General features: G+C 65.5%; 1 protein-coding gene and 1 non-coding gene across 2 annotated transcripts in view; one reads left to right on the plus strand and one right to left on the minus strand.

The window, feature by feature from the left end:
• MUC5B (mucin 5B, oligomeric mucus/gel-forming) overlaps positions 1 to 10,652 on the minus strand; it is a 35,514-nt gene extending 24,862 nt beyond the window's left edge. Inside the window, exons 1-20 of the mRNA XM_043582339.1 lie at positions 10,583 to 10,652; positions 8,396 to 8,446; positions 7,838 to 7,888; positions 7,306 to 7,633; positions 7,066 to 7,180; positions 6,891 to 6,981; positions 6,536 to 6,642; positions 5,580 to 5,781; positions 5,051 to 5,176; positions 4,789 to 4,906; positions 4,552 to 4,690; positions 4,098 to 4,208; positions 3,856 to 3,925; positions 3,315 to 3,452; positions 2,734 to 2,898; positions 2,304 to 2,398; positions 1,205 to 1,331; positions 705 to 960; positions 268 to 323; positions 73 to 173 (exon numbers count right to left, since the gene is read on the minus strand). Of these exons, the coding sequence (XP_043438274.1) occupies positions 73 to 173; positions 268 to 323; positions 705 to 960; positions 1,205 to 1,331; positions 2,304 to 2,398; positions 2,734 to 2,898; positions 3,315 to 3,452; positions 3,856 to 3,925; positions 4,098 to 4,208; positions 4,552 to 4,690; positions 4,789 to 4,906; positions 5,051 to 5,176; positions 5,580 to 5,781; positions 6,536 to 6,642; positions 6,891 to 6,981; positions 7,066 to 7,180; positions 7,306 to 7,633; positions 7,838 to 7,888; positions 8,396 to 8,446; positions 10,583 to 10,652 (2,517 nt within the window). The remainder of the gene's footprint in view (positions 1 to 72; positions 174 to 267; positions 324 to 704; positions 961 to 1,204; positions 1,332 to 2,303; positions 2,399 to 2,733; positions 2,899 to 3,314; positions 3,453 to 3,855; positions 3,926 to 4,097; positions 4,209 to 4,551; positions 4,691 to 4,788; positions 4,907 to 5,050; positions 5,177 to 5,579; positions 5,782 to 6,535; positions 6,643 to 6,890; positions 6,982 to 7,065; positions 7,181 to 7,305; positions 7,634 to 7,837; positions 7,889 to 8,395; positions 8,447 to 10,582) is intronic.
• A 3,653-nt stretch (positions 10,653 to 14,305) lies between these two features.
• Positions 14,306 to 14,441, plus strand: LOC122484630. The gene has a single exon (XR_006297670.1). It is a non-coding gene; the product is annotated as a U4 spliceosomal RNA (small nuclear RNA).
• The last annotated feature ends 1,529 nt before the right edge of the window (positions 14,442 to 15,970 follow it).

The raw sequence follows: 15,970 nt of genomic DNA on the forward strand, positions 1-15,970 counted from the left end.
CAGTGCCGGTCACCCGCTGTGCCCGGGGACGCCCTCGGGCAGCGCCCTCGCCGTGCCCTCCCGGCCACTCACACAGTCCACGTCGAGCGTGTGGCAGCTCCTGAGACACTCGGCCCCGGGCGCGCCGGCAGAGACGTTGCGACAGTCCAGGTACACCATGGGGGCCGCGCACCCTGCAGAGGAGGCGGGGCTGGGCTGGGAGGGGCCCCTCCCCCCGCCCGGGGCCCGCGGAAGCCCCTCCCTCGCGGCGCTGCCCAGAGGCCGTACCTGAGCTCCTGTGCTCCGCTGCTCCCAGGCAACTCAGCTTCCCACCCACGCACGAGCTGTGAGAGACAGACGACCCTCTCTGGACCCACTGCCCACCCACCACCCCACAGACCTCACCCAGATCTCCGCCCGGCTGGGGGCACCCCTCCCCCGGCGCGGAGAGAAAACCGTCCTGTGCAATGCACACGCCCTCCCTGGGCCTTGGACCCTCAGAACCCTCTGGAGGCCAAGGGAGGGCTACCTCTTTACAGCAGGACTAAGGGGTGTGGGGGGAGGGGCAAACTTCCCTCCCCAGGGAGCACCTTTGTGTTTCAAAATCCTCTGGGAGACACCCAGACATCTTTGCGTGTGAAACAGGGTGACCGAGACCCTCGCTCTCCTGGGATGGGGCACAGTGATGTGGGGGGGGGGGAGCATGGGCCCAGCTGGCCCCTTACCACACCACGCTGTCGTCATGCACCACCTCCCCCGGGGCCACTGCAGAGCCACGGAAGTAGCAGGGACAGGCCTCAGCGGACACGCAGGCACCCGAGTCATCCAGGAAGGTGCCCGAGGGGCAGATGCAGCCGTCCACAGGCACGAAGGTGACGCCGCAGGTGACGTCGACCTGGCTCAGAGCGCGGCAGGTGGGCTGGCAGCCGGCCACCACATAGCTGTAGTTCTGGGACTTGGGGCAGCTGCTCACATACTTGGCTGGGGGAGGGGCAGCGTTCAAGTCAGTGGCTGGATGGCCCCCTCCAAACTGGTGTTTAAGCAGCCCAAGACTCAGTTTCCCCTCTGACACCCAGGGATGGTGGGACCCCAAGGTCCTTGGTTGGCCCGACCGAGGAAGCCAGAAGCTCTGGCTGAGAACATGTGGGTGGGGGGTGGCTGCCCCCAGCATCCCCAGCCCCCCTGCCCCCACCTGGTGCAGCCAGAGTGGCTCGGGGACACTCACCGCACACGCCGTCCCTCCAGCCTCTGAGCAGCACCCCCTTGGCGGCACAGGCGTGCACGTAGGAGGACAGGGCCGCACACAGACAGTCCTCGCTCTTCTGACAGTTGCACGTGTCGAACATGCAGTGCTGGGGACGGGGCCGTTGGGGACCGTCAGGAACCCCAGCCCACCAAGGCCCCTCCTCTTCCCGTGGATTCTTCCTGGGACCCCTGCCTGGACTGGGAGGTCCACCCCAAGGAGGCCCCTTGGCACAGATGGGCGGAAAGCGGCCCCCAGGAGGGGCACACCGCACGCCAAGCGACTGCAGAGGCCCGGTCAGGGGGCAGCAAGAAGGCGTGAGACCAGGCTATGGTCAGGGTCAGGAGGGAGCGCCACAGGACAGGGCCAGGGTCGGCCGCGTCCCACGTACGTCACGGGTTGTGCTGCGTGTGGGGGACACAGGTGGGGTGAAGAGGGTGCCATCTGCCCAGGCAGAGGTGGGCCTGGGCTTTCCACCTGGAGATGCTCCTGATGGTGCATTTTAGGGCTTTGAGCTTCTGGGAAAGTGGCCCATGAGCCAAGTGTTGTGAAGGATACGTGGAAACCCTAACCCATGGGGCCTGAGAAAATGAGCTTATTGCAAACAGGGTCTTTGCAGATGTTATTAAGACGAGGTCATGGGGATGGTCCCCGATCCAGCATGACTGGTGTCCTTAAAGAGGAAATTTGGACACAGACACAGGGGAGGGGCCAAGGCCGGGTGACCAGGGAGGCAGAGGTTGGGGTGACATGGCCACAAGCCCAGGGACACCTGGAGCCCCGAGAAGCTGGGAGAGGCAGGAAGGACCTTCTCTGTAGCCTTAGGAGGGAGCATGGCCCTGCCCACAGCTTGATTTGGGGCTTCTGGCTTCTAGGACCGGAACAGAATCAATATTTCTAGTTTTTGGTGAGCTGGTCCGTGGCCACAAACACCCCGACAGTGATGGTGCTAAAAGCCCCGGGCAGCCCCGGGTAGGACTGACCGACCAGCCCACCGTGCTGTGAGTGGTCCTCGAGATAGGAGACCACCAAGGGGAGGCTAAGGGGTAGGGGGCGGCTCCAGGTGGGGCAGGGGTCTCACCGAGTGGAAGGGTGCAGGGTTGAGGACAGAGTGACAGGGCGAGAAGGCTCCGGCAGGGTCGGTCAGCAGGGAGCACCAGTGCTGGGCGTAGTTCTCTGGGACAAGGGTGCGGGGGGAGGCTGGCTGACCGGCACCCACACACCTCCTCCCCCTCACCCGCCCCCTCTGGCTGCCTGCGCTCCAGCACACAGGCCCTGGGGGGCCCCACAGCCCCCAGAGAGCTGAGCTGGGATTTGGGGCTTGCCCACCGTGCTGAGGGGGCAGGAAGGTGCTCCTCCTCGAAACAGGCTCTGAGCACTGTGGCCTGCCCGATTTCACCCCAGGCCATGCACACCCGGACACCAGGGGTCCCCCAGGGCCTGGTGAGATGGGAGGTCTTGGCTCCCAGCCCAGCCCTCGTAAACAGAAGGCCCCCGGGGGGTGGGAGTACCGTTCTCCACGCTGAGGGAGCAGGGGTCCTCGAAGCTGTTCTTGACATTGGGGCAGGCGGCCTGGGTCTTCCAGGTATTGGCGAAGGCGGCGGCCGTGCCCTCCACCACGCCGCTGAGGATCCGGAAGTCATCGGCCTGGTTCTGGTTGAAGTTCCCGCACAGGCCTGGGGGCCGGGGCCCAGGGATGGGGCATTAGCAGGGCGTCCAGCCTGGCCATCCGGGGGGGCTTGCTCCCTGGCTCCTGCTCTCCTCTAGAAACCACCACACGGCGGACCAGCCCTGAACCCCCATCCCAGGAGTGGTTCCAGAGCCATCCGTAGGTGAGCCCCGATGGGGATCAGCCGCTGTGCAAAGCCTGACCTCGTAAGGGCAACACGGCTTGCTCTCCATCCCCCCAAGTGCCCTCCCTAGGGCCACACATCACATTCGGGGTGCCCTCGGCCGGTGCAGGAGTCTCCACTGTGCCCTGGGAGCAGCCGCCTCCCAACTTTCACCTCCTGCCAGACTCTTCCCGTCCTGCCCGCGGCCTGGAGCTGAGTCCGGGCACCAGCCCCCTCCCGGCCCATCGGCGGAGCCTCACCGCACATCTGTCCGTGATAGGAGGGGTCCAGCCTGAGGAACACCTGCATGAGGGGCACCAGCTGAACCTGCAGCTGCAGCCCGAGGCCCGTGTGCACCAGGACGAAGAAGGACGTAGGCCTGAAGATGGTGATGTTGGCTGCCGGGGGGTGGGGACGGAGTCAGAGTCTGCGTGGGGGCCAGGCCTGGCCAGACGGAGCCCCCTTGCTCCTGGGACAGCCAGGAAGCAGGGAGGGTCCCCTCGGGATGGCCTGGGAGGATCCAGGCATCTGGTGGGCCCGCGCCACCGCTCCGGGACCCACGGGTGGGCGGAGCTCCTCTGCAGGTGGTATTGGCAGTGACCACTCGTGATCCCCGAGAGGCTGCGCCCCAAGTGTGTTCGGCCCCGGTCCCCACGGTAGCCGAGGGGGGAGCATTGACATCCCACGTGCAGATGAGAAACCAACCATGGGATATTCCGGAACTGCCCCGGGCCACAGAGAACCAGCCTTGGGAGCAGACCACCTGGCTGCAGTGCGGCCCAGCTGTCCCAGACCGCGTACCTGCTGACACGGGCAGCCGCGTGTGCACGGAGTTCATGAATACCCCGCCGCTGGCCTGGATCTGGATGATCTGGTGAGAGGAAGCGGCCAGGTCAGCTGGGGAAGGAGCCTGCCCGGCCGGGGAGCACTCCCCAGGGGCCAGCCCAGCAGAGCCAGAGCCGAGAGGGGACCCCTGGCCCCTAACGTCAGACCAAGACCTCCACCCTGTCCCCACCCCCTTTCCCAGCGGGACCCTCACCCACCGTGTCCCCGCCGTTCACGCTGAGCGTCACCATTTTGAGGCAGTTCTCGTTGTCCGTCAGGCCACATTTCCGCAGCTCAGCCAGCACAGTGAAGCCGTTGCCTGCACATTTCTGACAGGGCAAGGCCCACCAGGGCGCTGGGGGTCGGCCACTCCCGAGCGCGGGCAGGGAGGGGGCTGCGTGTTCGTGTGTGGCGCCCCTGTTCCCAGGACCGTGCGTGTGGGGTGGAGGCTGGCCCCTGGGGCCACCTCCAGGCAGGCAGCTCATCTCGGGGCCTGGGAGCCCCTTGGCCCCGCGAATGTGAGCCTAGGGGCTTCCCTTTGGGGATGGGACCCCAGGAAGGGACCGGGGGGGGGGCTTCACCTACTCTGATGGCCATCACAGGACCCTTCCCAGGGGCAGGGAGGCCTGAGAGTCCCAGGACAGGCCCAGCAAGTGGGGACTGCGACCGTACCTTGGACAGGACGTAGCTGCAGTCCCCATGCACATCGTAGAGTCTCTCATCGTAGGTGGAGATGTGGGACCCTCCCTGGACGGAGCAGGTGCCAGGGCACGGAAGGTTCTGGCATTGCCACAGCCCCCCAGAGCAGGTGCTGGGAAGGGAGGCCATGAACAGAGGAAGCGTGGTGTGGGGGAGGTAGATCCCCTCCCATGCACCCCCACCAAGGGCAGGGGCAGCCAGGAGGCATACCAGGAGCTGCAGCTGGTGGTGAAGGAGGCCCCCGGGGCGTAGGTGTGGCCGCCGTGGGTGCACGGACACTGTTCTAGGGGCAGGCAGCCCGTGTGGGTGACGTCATCCAGCACCGTGCCTGCGGACAGCGGGGGGCAGGGGGTTGTGAGCGGGCTGGGTCGGGTGTTGGCAACACAGTGACTGGAGGCAGCCGGCGGGGGGTGTCGGGTTGGGGGCAGAGGGCCTGGCTGGGGGACAGTCCCCGAGGGCCAGGAGGACCTGCCTGGGGGGCAGAAGCAGCCATCCACACAGTGGTCCTCGCAGAGCTGGGAGCGCTCCGGGTTGGAGCAGGTGTCCGTGCAGGGCGAGCCGCATTCCCGCTGCTGTGTGTTGAGGGGGCAGGTCCAGGCTGTGGGGGGAGGCAGCGCTTGGGCCCCGGAAAGCCACCCGGGCGCGGGGCAGGCGGATGCTCCCAACCTTTCCCATGTCGTCAAGGGCCCCCCGAGGTCACAGCTGAGCCGGGGAGCCCCTCGTCTTGGGAGGCTGGGCCTCCCTGCTCCTAGCTCACACTGTCTTCTGGGTGAGGCGGCCCTCCTGTGCCCACCTGGGCTGTACCAAGGCCGGGTCCTCCCTCTGGGCCCCCCACACTCCCTTCTGTCCTCCTGCCCACCCTCTCGCTGTAGGACCCCCAAATGACTCCGCTTGCCCTGGGTCCCCAGCCAGATGCCAGATGTCCTGGCCCTCGTCCCCTCCCCACCGGGACCCAGTGTGGGCGTGGGGCCTGGTGCTGGCCCCGGCCAGGGGGCACTCACGGCAGAGGTCAGGGCCCCTCCAGTTCTGGGGCTGTCCCCCTGCATGGGCGCACTGGCGGGAATACTCGGCGAAGGTGGCACACGGGCAGTCCGGGCAGCGGCACAGATCCTGGGTGCAGGCGGCCACGTACACGGCAGGGTCCACCAGCGTGTTGCACTCCGAGAAGGCCGGGCCCAACAGGGTGCGGTGGCAGATGCCCTCCTGGGGAGCACAGGGGTGTGGCACCCTCCGCCCTCGGTGCTTGTGGGGGGTCCAGGCCGGGGGCCCCTTCCCCCCCTTGAGGTTCCTTTCGTCTCTCCATCTGTCCGTCCACCCACCCGTCCTTCTTTTTAACCACAGTGAACTTGCTGGGTGCAGGGCTCGGCTTGGCTCTGGGAGCGACCCGGGACCGTGGACTCCACCCACCCGCTCGGGGCTCCAGGCCACATCTGCCCACGGTGTGAGCACCCAGGAAAGGTGCGATGCAAAGAGAGGCGGGAAACGAGGGCACCTGTGTGCCCACCGATGACCCCCTTTTCTTCCCCCAGCACCCCTGCCCCTGCCCCCCAGGCGGCTGGGCCTGGGCTCCACATCCTGACTTGAGGCTCTGCGGGAGATTCTGTTGGTTTGGGCCTCCTGGAGCTTCCAGGCCGCTTCTGCCCGTGGAGGCCTCCCCGCTCCCGCGTGGGGCTTCTTCAGCTGGGCTCCTAAGTGCCCACCACGGACCGCCTACGTGTGGACACGTATTCGCATACACGGGTGGGCACACGCGTAGCCCACGGCCCGCACACGTAGAACATTCGTTTGGTAGGTGGAAGCTCAGACGGTGTCTCCGAGGTGGAAGCCGTGTCCCCTGCCCCCCCGGGGCTTTGAGACCCTCCGCCTGGATGCCTCAGGGCCCAGCCCAGGAAGCCTGAGATGACCATCCTGGGAGAGCAGGGGCTGGGGGCAGGCCGGGCCCCAGAGAGGCGCTCACCCTATCCGTGCAGTTGTTGGCGGGGGAAGGTAGGGGGTCCTGGCATTGCTCTGTGGGCCCATCCAGCTTCTGGAGATTTCCAAACTGGAGAGGGGTCAGCCTGGCGTCTGTGGAGAGATGCTGGGGTCAGGGTGCTGAGGGACCGTGGGGCCAGTGCAGGGGATGGCTGCCTGGGGACCCTTGCCCGTGCCCAGGGCACCCGAAACCTCTCTGGGGCGTCGCTGGCTTGAGTATTACCCCCACCCCGATTTGCTCTCCACCCAGAGCCTGGGTAAGGCCACCCCAAGGCTGCCCCCTCCAGGCCTCCTCAGGACAAGCCAGCCCTCAGCTTCCTGCTGCCTCAGGGGGCACTCACTATGGGCATAGAACTCGTTGACGGCCCGGAGTCCGTTGAAGTCCCCACACAGACCACACGTCTGGTTGGCGTACTTGGGGTCCAGCTCCAGCTGGGGGCAGAAGAGAGGCAGCTCCAGCCTCTGGGAGGCTGTCCCCAGTTGGGGGGGGGGGCGGACAGGTGGGGGCGTCCTCACCAGGGCGGCTTCCTCTCTGTTCCACAGGAAGGTTAGCACCAGCCGGACGTCAACCTTGATGTAGACACTGCTCTCCTCTACCAGGACGCCGGCGCGGCTGTAGGGCAGCTCCTCCCTGGGGTGGAAATTTCTGGTCCTCCCAGGGCCAGGGTGCGCAGCTGGGTGTGGCACCCCCCAGCAGCCCTGAGCCCAGAACCCGCCCCAGAGGCCCGGCCCTTCCCCAGCCCGGACCAGGCTCACCGCTGCCCGTTGATGAGGATCGAGCCGTTGGAGGCCTCCAGCACCAGCCCCTGGGTCTTGAGGATGATGTGGGTGATGGTAGGCCTGGAGCCGGCCAGGCCGCGGCGGACCTGGACGTTGAAGTCCTCGTAGGCGGCCCCGCAGTGCATGGAGAGGACGTAGTTGCACAGGCCCGGGAAGCGGAAGACGTCCCCGTCGAAGGTCTTATAGTGGAAGTCGCCCCAGGTGCTGCACACCCGCCCGTTGTGCGCGGCGTTCAGGGCTGTGGGGAGAGCGTGGTGAGGCCCCGGCAGGTGCCACAGGCCTCGCCCAGCCACCCACGGGTAGCCTTTTCCGGGTTGGGGACGGGGAGCTCAGAGGGCAGCCAGGAGGGCTGAGAGCCCTGCCCCAGCATCCGGGGTTGGCCCCCACCACTGTCCACAGGGAGCGCTCCCAGCCAGGCCCAAGGCCATCCAGCTGCCCATACCACCCCGGCGTCAGCCCCCCTAGGGACAAGCCCCCGCCCCATCAGCAGTGGGCAGCATCCACTCACAGCTCATGGTGGGGAAGACGGTGATGGGTGGGATGATGGTCATGCTCCGAGCTGCAGAGTGAGGGCTGGGTTACACTAGAAATGTGGCCAGACAGGGAATGGCCGGGGACACTCCTTCCCGGGACCTCTATCCTCCTCACAGGCCGGCCTGGGGCAGCAGCCGCCCTGACTCAGCCCAGGGAGCCCCAGGACTAGGGCTGTCCCCTCCCGAACCCTCCCCATCCACCCAGGACACACTGCTAGCCTGGGCTTTACTGTGTGTGTGTGTGTGTGTGTGTGTGTGTGTGTGCGCGCGCGCGCATGTGTCCAAGTACATGACCGTGTGTGCACATGTGTGAGCATTTTGGCCTCTTTGCTCTGTGCCTTAGCTTTCTTTGGCCCATCCCCTCTGCGATCCCTTCTTGTGGGCAGGTGGGATCCAGAAAGGTCTCTGTGTGACATGTGGCTCCTGTAGAAAGGGGTCTGTCCCCCCTCCCCTGTCCAGATCCCCGGCCCACCCCAAGCCCAGCCCCTTCTGTTGCTCGGGAGGCCTCGGCGCCCAGAACCCAGGCCGCATACCAACGTCCACCCTCCGACTGTTCACAGCAGGCTCCGTGCTGCCCTGGGTCTCTGCAGGGAAAGGGGACGGGAGTCAGTGAGAAGCTGGACATTTGCCATCCCTTCCTGGGCAGGCTTCAGGGTGGTGGCCACGTGACAGGGTCTAGCCTCCCCACCAGTCTACGTGGTAGCTGTCGTGGCCTCCGCAGGGATGGGGGTTCCCACAGGGAGCTGCATCTGGTGGCCTTGCCCTGACTCCCGCTCTCCCATCTACGAATCCAGAGTGCTGCCTCATCTGGCCATGACCCGGCAGCTGCTGGCTCAGGGCAGGAGAATGGAATCAGGAAAAGGCGTTGGTCCGTTGACCCTGGCCACCCTAGAAGAGGGTTCGGCCCCATCCCAGGAGTCCCCTGGAGAAGGACAAAGACCAGTTTTGTTGGGGAGAAGGACACACGCAGTCAGGGAGGCTTCTGGGCGTGACTTAGCAGAAACCCAAGACCAGAGTGAGATTCGAGCTAGAACCATCCATCATGGTGGGGGCGGGCCTGGAGGCCTGGGTCCCGGGATGGCTGCCCGGGTGGCCTGTGTGCCCACCGCCTGCAGGCAGGGCTTCCTCCGTCGGCCCGACCATGGCTACGCCCAGGTGCTCGCCCCCAGCGGCCCGGCCCCCACAGCCCCTCGCTGCCTTGGGGAGCAGCGGGGAGCCCTCCCTGGCCCCTCTGCCGGGCTCAGGCTGGGGCACCCCTCCGCACGGGCACTGTACTGCTTCCTTCCGTCTGCGGGGGGTCTGCACACTCGGCCTAACACTGAGCCTTGTCGGGGAGTGAGTGTCGGGCCCCCGACGTCCCCGTGTCCCTGGTGGGGCCAGCTCGGCAAGGGGTCCGGTGAGGCCACCGCCACAGCTTCCTGTCCGTCCTTCCCAGCGGGGACCTCGGACGCACGCAAGCCGCGGGCACTGGCGGGGCAACGAGCTTTCCTTCGGAAGGCCCCTCCCGCAGCTGCTGCCTCTGTCCACCCCTGCCCCACGGGCCGCGCCCCACAGTCAGAAACCAGGGGTTTTCCCGCAGGTGCAGCGAACCCTGCACCCCCATCCCCGTCCGGGGCCGGTTTCTACGAGAAGTGGCTCCACTCAGGGCCGGTGGCCTCGCGAGACCCGGGCTCCGTTGCCCAGCCAGGAAAATGCCCGCTGCCAACTGCCCCCCCCCAACGCTGTGGTCGACAGCGCACCCTCTGACGTGAGCCCCCTCGTCTCAGACCTCTTTTGCCTGCCCCTAATGGGATCGGCCCCCCAGAGAGGAGCAGGTGGAGGCTGAGGCGGCTCGCTGGGGAGGCCCAGTGTCCAGGCACCTGGTCTGAGGCCAGCGCGGCCCAGAGGAGCCCGGAGGAGCCGGCTGAGTAGGGGCCCCGGCTTCGCAAACCAGCAGACAGGCACCCGAAGAGCACAGCAGGCTGGGGTACGTGGCCGCCCAGCGGGAGCTGCTGCGGGGAAGTCCCCACCTCCCAGCCCTGCTGGGAGGCGGCTTGGGGCAGGGGCTCTGGGAGACCAGCACCCCCCCCGCCCCACCACAGATGGAGAGAGCTCAGGCCGGTGTCCACCTGCCCGGACCCCCGAGCCCGGCTGGGGCCCAGGGAGGAGGCCTTGCGGGAGCAGAGCTCAGGGCCGGGGCCGCGGTGGCCGGGGCTCTAGGCCAGCCCTGCCGGGCGTCACCCAGGCAGCCCCTGAGGCCGTATCTTTCATATTGACAGAAAGTATTAGGGCTGCGGGTGCTTCCCCCTGATGCTGAGAGCCCGGGCCTACGGCAGAGGAGAGGCAGAGGAGAGGCGGGCTGGCGGGCTGGGAAGAGCCTCGCGGCAGGTGAGGTGCGAAGTGTCTGACATGGGTCTGCGGGCTCATCACCTGTCAGCTGTTCCAACCCTGATTTGAGGAGGGATTTCGGAGCCGCTCCAGGAACTACCCTGACGGCTGTCGCCCTCACAGGGACCTGAGAGGTGCCAGCCTTGGGCCCCTCACCCGGCCCACACCCCCAGACCCTCTTGGTGGCTTGCCCAGGGGACCCAGCTTCTCCTGGGTGCAGACCGAGAGCCTGGGGACCCCCCTGAAGACACACGGGGCGGGGGCCGCCCTACCCATTTCAGGCAGGAGAAACCCCGGGCGGTGGCCTGCGGAGGCCTGTCTGCGGCAGAGAGGGAGCCGGTCTTCGGTCTTACCTGTCCTCTGCACCGAGAGCAGGGCCACAAGGGCCCAGGCCAGCGCCAGGCACCCGCTCGGGGCACCCATCCTGGGGGCTGGCACTGTGGCGGGCCGGTGGCAGAGAGGCAGAGGGCCCCGGTGCTCGCTCCCTGGGGGCCCTGGGGCTTATATAGCAAGAAGTCTTGGCCCCAAGCCCAGCTCCTGGGCAACGCAGGGCTCCGTCCTTTCCCCCGAGCCGGCCACGTGTGTTTGCTCTTGGGGAGGGGCCGAGGCAGGAAAGAGGCCTGGAGGAGGAAGGATTTGTGGCTGTGGGCCCCAGATTCACAGGACCCCTGCCCCCCCCCCATCCCACCCCACAGCTTCTGAGAATCGGAGAGGGGCCGGCTGCCTGGGCCTCCCTGGTCCTGCCTCACTCACACAGTGGGGAGGTGTTCAGCACGCCCACACACTCAGTCCCCACGTTGAGCCCCCCGGCCCCAGAGCCTGGCTGAGGCTGAGAGGCAGGACTGAAGGGGACAAGGCCTCCGCCATCGGGCAGCCTGGGGCACTAGCCCGGGGCGCTGACGGCAGGTCCCTGAGGGGTGGGGAGCGACGTGAGGCTGTCATCGCTGGGGGCCTGGGGCTCCTGCTCAGCTGGGCTGTGGTCAGCTGCACGTGGAGGGTGGGGTCCCTGGTCTGCAGAGCTTGGGGGTGGGGGAGACTCCGTGCCAGAGACCTTGGCCATGCTCACCAGTGCCCCCTGCACATCTCTGTCACCAAGTTCAGATTTAAGGAGAAACAGAGTGGACACCCAGGCTGGCTCTTGCCCAGCACCTGCCCCGGCATGTCTGACCCTCACCTCGCTCCTGAGGCTGGCTCGGTGACCTGAGGCGGGGTGGCACAAAGGAAGCTATTGTTCCCCAGGTCCCTGACACGCCAGGACCCTCCCCTGAGGGCAGGCTGCGCCCCGGCCGATGCGCACACACGCCGATGTGCCCCTGGAGGGCCCCCAGCAGGGCTGATGGGACACCAGGGGCTGGTGTCTCAACCCCAGTACTGCCCCGACTGGGAACCACAAAGGCCCCGCTCCCCAGCTGGTGCGGCTGGGCTGCGGGGGCGGGGGGGGGGTCACACGATAACCTCTCCCCTGGTCGGTGAACAGCTCGCCTGGCACGCAGTCCCCTCTGACTCACACTCCAGGCGTCTTACTCTAGGCATCCTCACCCCAAGCCTGAGCGCGTCTGAGTGCCTTGCGGGGCGGCCCCCGGTGGGGAGCACAGGGCCCCTGCGGGTGGGGGCGGCTTCCCCATTGGTTTGGGTGGTGAGCAGCGAGGTGCACCCTGTGTCCTCTGCACCTGCCTTTTCGGGGTTAATTCATAGACGCAGAGCTGCTGGGGGCAGCGGGCAAGCTGTCTTCAAAGCTCTCAACCATGTGCCCGGCCGCCACCCCTCAACACGGCTGAGCCCCGCTGCCCGGGCTGTGCATGTCTGCAGGCTCGCCTCGGAGGTCCCGGGATCTGCTTTTCATTTGGCTGCTGGCATCTCCAGAGCAGGGCGCACCCCCTGTACCTGCAGGGTGCAGTTTCCTGACATCAGAGCTCCTGCAGTCGGGGCTGGCATGGGGCCCGCTTGCGTGCACGGCCCTGCCAACCTCCGGGGCTCCCGCAGCCTGAACCCTCGTGGCCCGACCCCCTCTGCTCCCCCGAGTCCCCCTCTCAGTCCGTGCCCTGCTGGCACATCCTCAGCCCCCCACCCCCGACTCAGCTAGCACCCTGCAGCCTTCAGAGGGCCCCCGTGAGCCCCGTGTGGGGCGGTCCTCACCCCCCACACACGTGAGCAACCCGGGCCACCTTGGACTCAGGACCCGAATGTAAGTTATTTAGGGCCTCAGGTTTGTCGTCTCGGAAGGAGGGCTTCATGCAGGCACGGGCCGCACCCACTGTTCACAGCTGGCACACAGTAGGCACTCGGGAAGTGCACCGGACCAGCGAGGCAGAGACCTGGCTGCCGGCGTGGCCCGGATACCGCCCTGGTCCTTCCCCACGAGCACCGTCCTCTGGGCAGAGGCGGGTGGGGATTGAGACATCCCGGATGCAGTGCCTCGGAGCCCAGCCTGTTTGCTCAACCAGTTTACCTGTTCACACTTGAGAGAGCCGAGGACAGAAGACAATGAAGGGGAGCGGGCTGCCGGGAACGACAGGCCTCCTGGGGCTCGGGAGGGCTCCCCCAGGGGTCACGCCAGAAGCCTGTCCATCCTCGGGCTCGCAGGGCCTCTCCCCGCCCACGGACCCCACGGGGCCGTGCGGAACCCAGAGGCCGACTGCCCCAGCCCGGCCCCGCAGCCTGGTGCACGTCGCTCAAGGGCTTGGTGGGCACACAGGGGTGTGTGAGCTCACCCCTCCCCAACCGCCCACAGTGCAGACCGAGGACGAGGGCCCCAGGACGCATCAAGCCTCAGGCATTTACTGAGTCTGGTGGTGTGCCCGGCTCCAGCCGGGGCACCGAGGAGGAGGGTCCAGGAGGATCGGGGCATGGCCCTGGGGAGTCACAGGCATGGCTGGTTCTAGGTCTGCTCAGAGCCTGCCCTGGATTGGCCTGGGAGTGGGGCCTTTTACACCTGCTGCCTCCTGGTCCCCAGACCTCTCTGTGTGGCCACAACGGATGGGAACCGTGGGGGTCCCGGCAGCCCTGGTCTACACCCCATAGCTAAGGGGCCCAGTGCTGTGACTAACAGGCTAGAACCTGACAGCCCTAGGCTGGGTGATCCAGGTGGGGAGCGGGCCCAGGCCGGGAAGCACCCCAGACCCCACACGTGGGTGACAAGCCACTCTCTCCTGGGCCTTGGGATGGCTGGGCCTTGTCCCTGCTCCCAGTGCACTCAGGGTATTTCCAGCGAGACTCAGGGTGTCAGCCTGCTCCAGAAAGAGCAGGTGGAGGACGCGTTGGGCCACCACGGCCCCCCAGACCTCCAGCTTGTCCATCGACAGACATTACCGAGCACCCCGGCCCCGGGCTGGGCATTTGGGATACAGAGAGGTGGCTGTGACCGCCCAGCTGGTGACTGGTTGCTGGTCAGGAGGGCAAGTCACAGCGTTGGGGGTGGGGGGTGGCTGTGCGGGGATGGGCATCCTGGTCCCTGGAGCCACCCCCACTCTGAGAAGGACTGTGCCCCTTCCTCCCACCCTGCCTTGGGGGGAGACTACGAGCCCTCAACCTCTCCTCTTGCTTTTTCCTGGTCTTCACAGAGATCGCTTTCCTTGCCCGTGTCCTCCCTTCCTCCCTCCCTCCCTCCCTCCTTCCTTCCTTTCTTCTAGCAAATTCTGAGCCCCAGGGTGGTACTGCCCTGGGCACTGGGGATTCCGCTGGGACAAAAAGAACAGCACACAGGACCATGTGGGGCAGTAATAGGGGCCTTGGAGGGGCCAAGAGAGAGTGACAGCTCTGTGTGGGGCGGGGCGCAGCCGTCCCCACCTCCCTCTCCATCACCTTTGGTCTTTCCTGTAAGAGACTCTGTCCATCACGCAACTCCCACCCCACCCCACCCCACCGCCACCGCCCCGGCCCCTGGCGCCCGCTGTCTGCTCTCTGTCTTGGATGTGGCGATTCAGGGCCCAAGCGAGTGCAATCTGCACCATTTATCCCTCTGGGTCTGGCTCGTTAGCTGAGCTTCGTGTCTGCAAGGCTCCGCGTGCTGGCAGGTGTCAGAATCCCCTACCTTTTTGAAGCCCCGTAACAGCCCACCGTTTGAGTACGTCGCGTTTAGCTTTGCACAGTGGCTGTATCGTAGCCAATGAGGTTTATCCGAGGCGCGATTATTGCTAATTGAATACGTCGCGTTTTCGTACGCGGTCACCTGTGGATGGACGTGGGGCTACCTTCTGACTGCCGTGAATGCGGGTCGAGTCCTTGCTTCCGGCTCCTTTGGGGGAGCGCCTGGGAGCGGCCTTGCGAGTCACATCATCATTCTGTTTAACTCTGTAAGGAATCGCCAAACTACGAAATAACTACAGCCTTCCACTATCCCCACCAACAGTGCACAAGGAGGCTCTCTCCTGGGGTGCAGACTGCCGACAAGGGGTCAGGGGGCTCCGTGGGGGCTCTCCCACGATGGCGCGGCCCCCCTTCCTGCGGGCCCCACCCGCATGACCCAGCCACCTGCTGACACCGTCACCTCTTGGGGTTGGGACTTCAACACGTGGACTTGGGGGGCGCACGTGCAGACCGCAGGAAGCTCGAACAGGTTTTCGGTGGAGTTCTCAGAGTTTTCTATGTGTACGATCATGTCATCTGTGACCAGGGATAGTTTGTCTTTTCCCCTTTCAATCCAGGCCCCTTGTGTTTCTCTTTCTTGCCTGGTGGCCCTGGCCAGAGCCTCCGGGGCTCTGCTGAGCGGGAGTGGTAAGGGCCGACATCTCTGCCCCCGATCCGAGAGGCAAGGCTCTCGTCTTTTGCCACCGGGAAGGACGTGAGCCAGGCGCTTGCCGTATGTCCCCTTTACCGTGACATAGTTGTCGTCTAATCCTGCGTGGTTGAGCGTGTTTATTCTGAAAGGGTCTTGAATTCTGGCAAATTCTTTTTCTGCATCAATCGAGATGATCGTGTGCCCCCCCCCCATTCCATGAATGGGGTGACTGGCTGATTTGTGGAAGCCGGACTGTTCTTGCATCCAGGGAATAAACCCCACCTGGTCATAGTGTCTAACTCTCTAACACGCATCTCAGTTGCTTTGCTAGTGTTTTGTTGAGGATCGTTTGCACCAGTATTCGTGACAGACACCAGCCCGTGTTGTTGTTTTCTTTCCTTTCTTCTTCTGTCTTTGTTGGCTTTGGTGTCAGGGGAACGATGGCCTCAGGGTGACGTCCGAGCTGTCCCCCCTCTGCAGTTTTCCGGAAGAGTCTGAGAAGTATTGGTGTTAGTTCTTCTGTAAGTACCTGGTGGCCTCCCCAGTGAGGCCTTCTTGTCCTGAGACTTTCTTGGCGGGGAGGGACGCGATTACTGACTCACGCTCCCCGCTGACCACAGGTGCCCGTATTTTATGGGTCGGTTTTGTTAGATCGTGCATTTCTAGGACTTTGTCCTTCTCTTCCAGTTTATCCAATGCGACCAAAATTGCTCATGGCATTCTTCACGATCGCATTTGTGTCTGTGAAATCAATAGCAAAGCCCCTTCCACCTTCGGTTTTAGCCATTCGCGGCTTCCCACTTGTTCTCCGTCCACCCAGCTCGCCGTCTGTCTGCTGGTCTTTTCAGACCGGACTTTTGGTTTCGCTGGTTTTCTCCGCTGCCTCTGCCTCATTTATCCCTGCTCGAACCGTTATCGCTGCCTTCCCTCCGCAAGCTCCCTCCTGTTTCTGGGGCCATGAGGTGTGCGCTCGGTAATGGACCTGTCATCTTCCCCGTCCGGCGTCGCACGTGGGCACGTCCCC

This window comes from Prionailurus bengalensis, chromosome D1, assembly GCF_016509475.1.
Source record: "Prionailurus bengalensis isolate Pbe53 chromosome D1, Fcat_Pben_1.1_paternal_pri, whole genome shotgun sequence".
NCBI classification, from domain to species: Eukaryota; Metazoa; Chordata; class Mammalia; order Carnivora; family Felidae; genus Prionailurus; species Prionailurus bengalensis.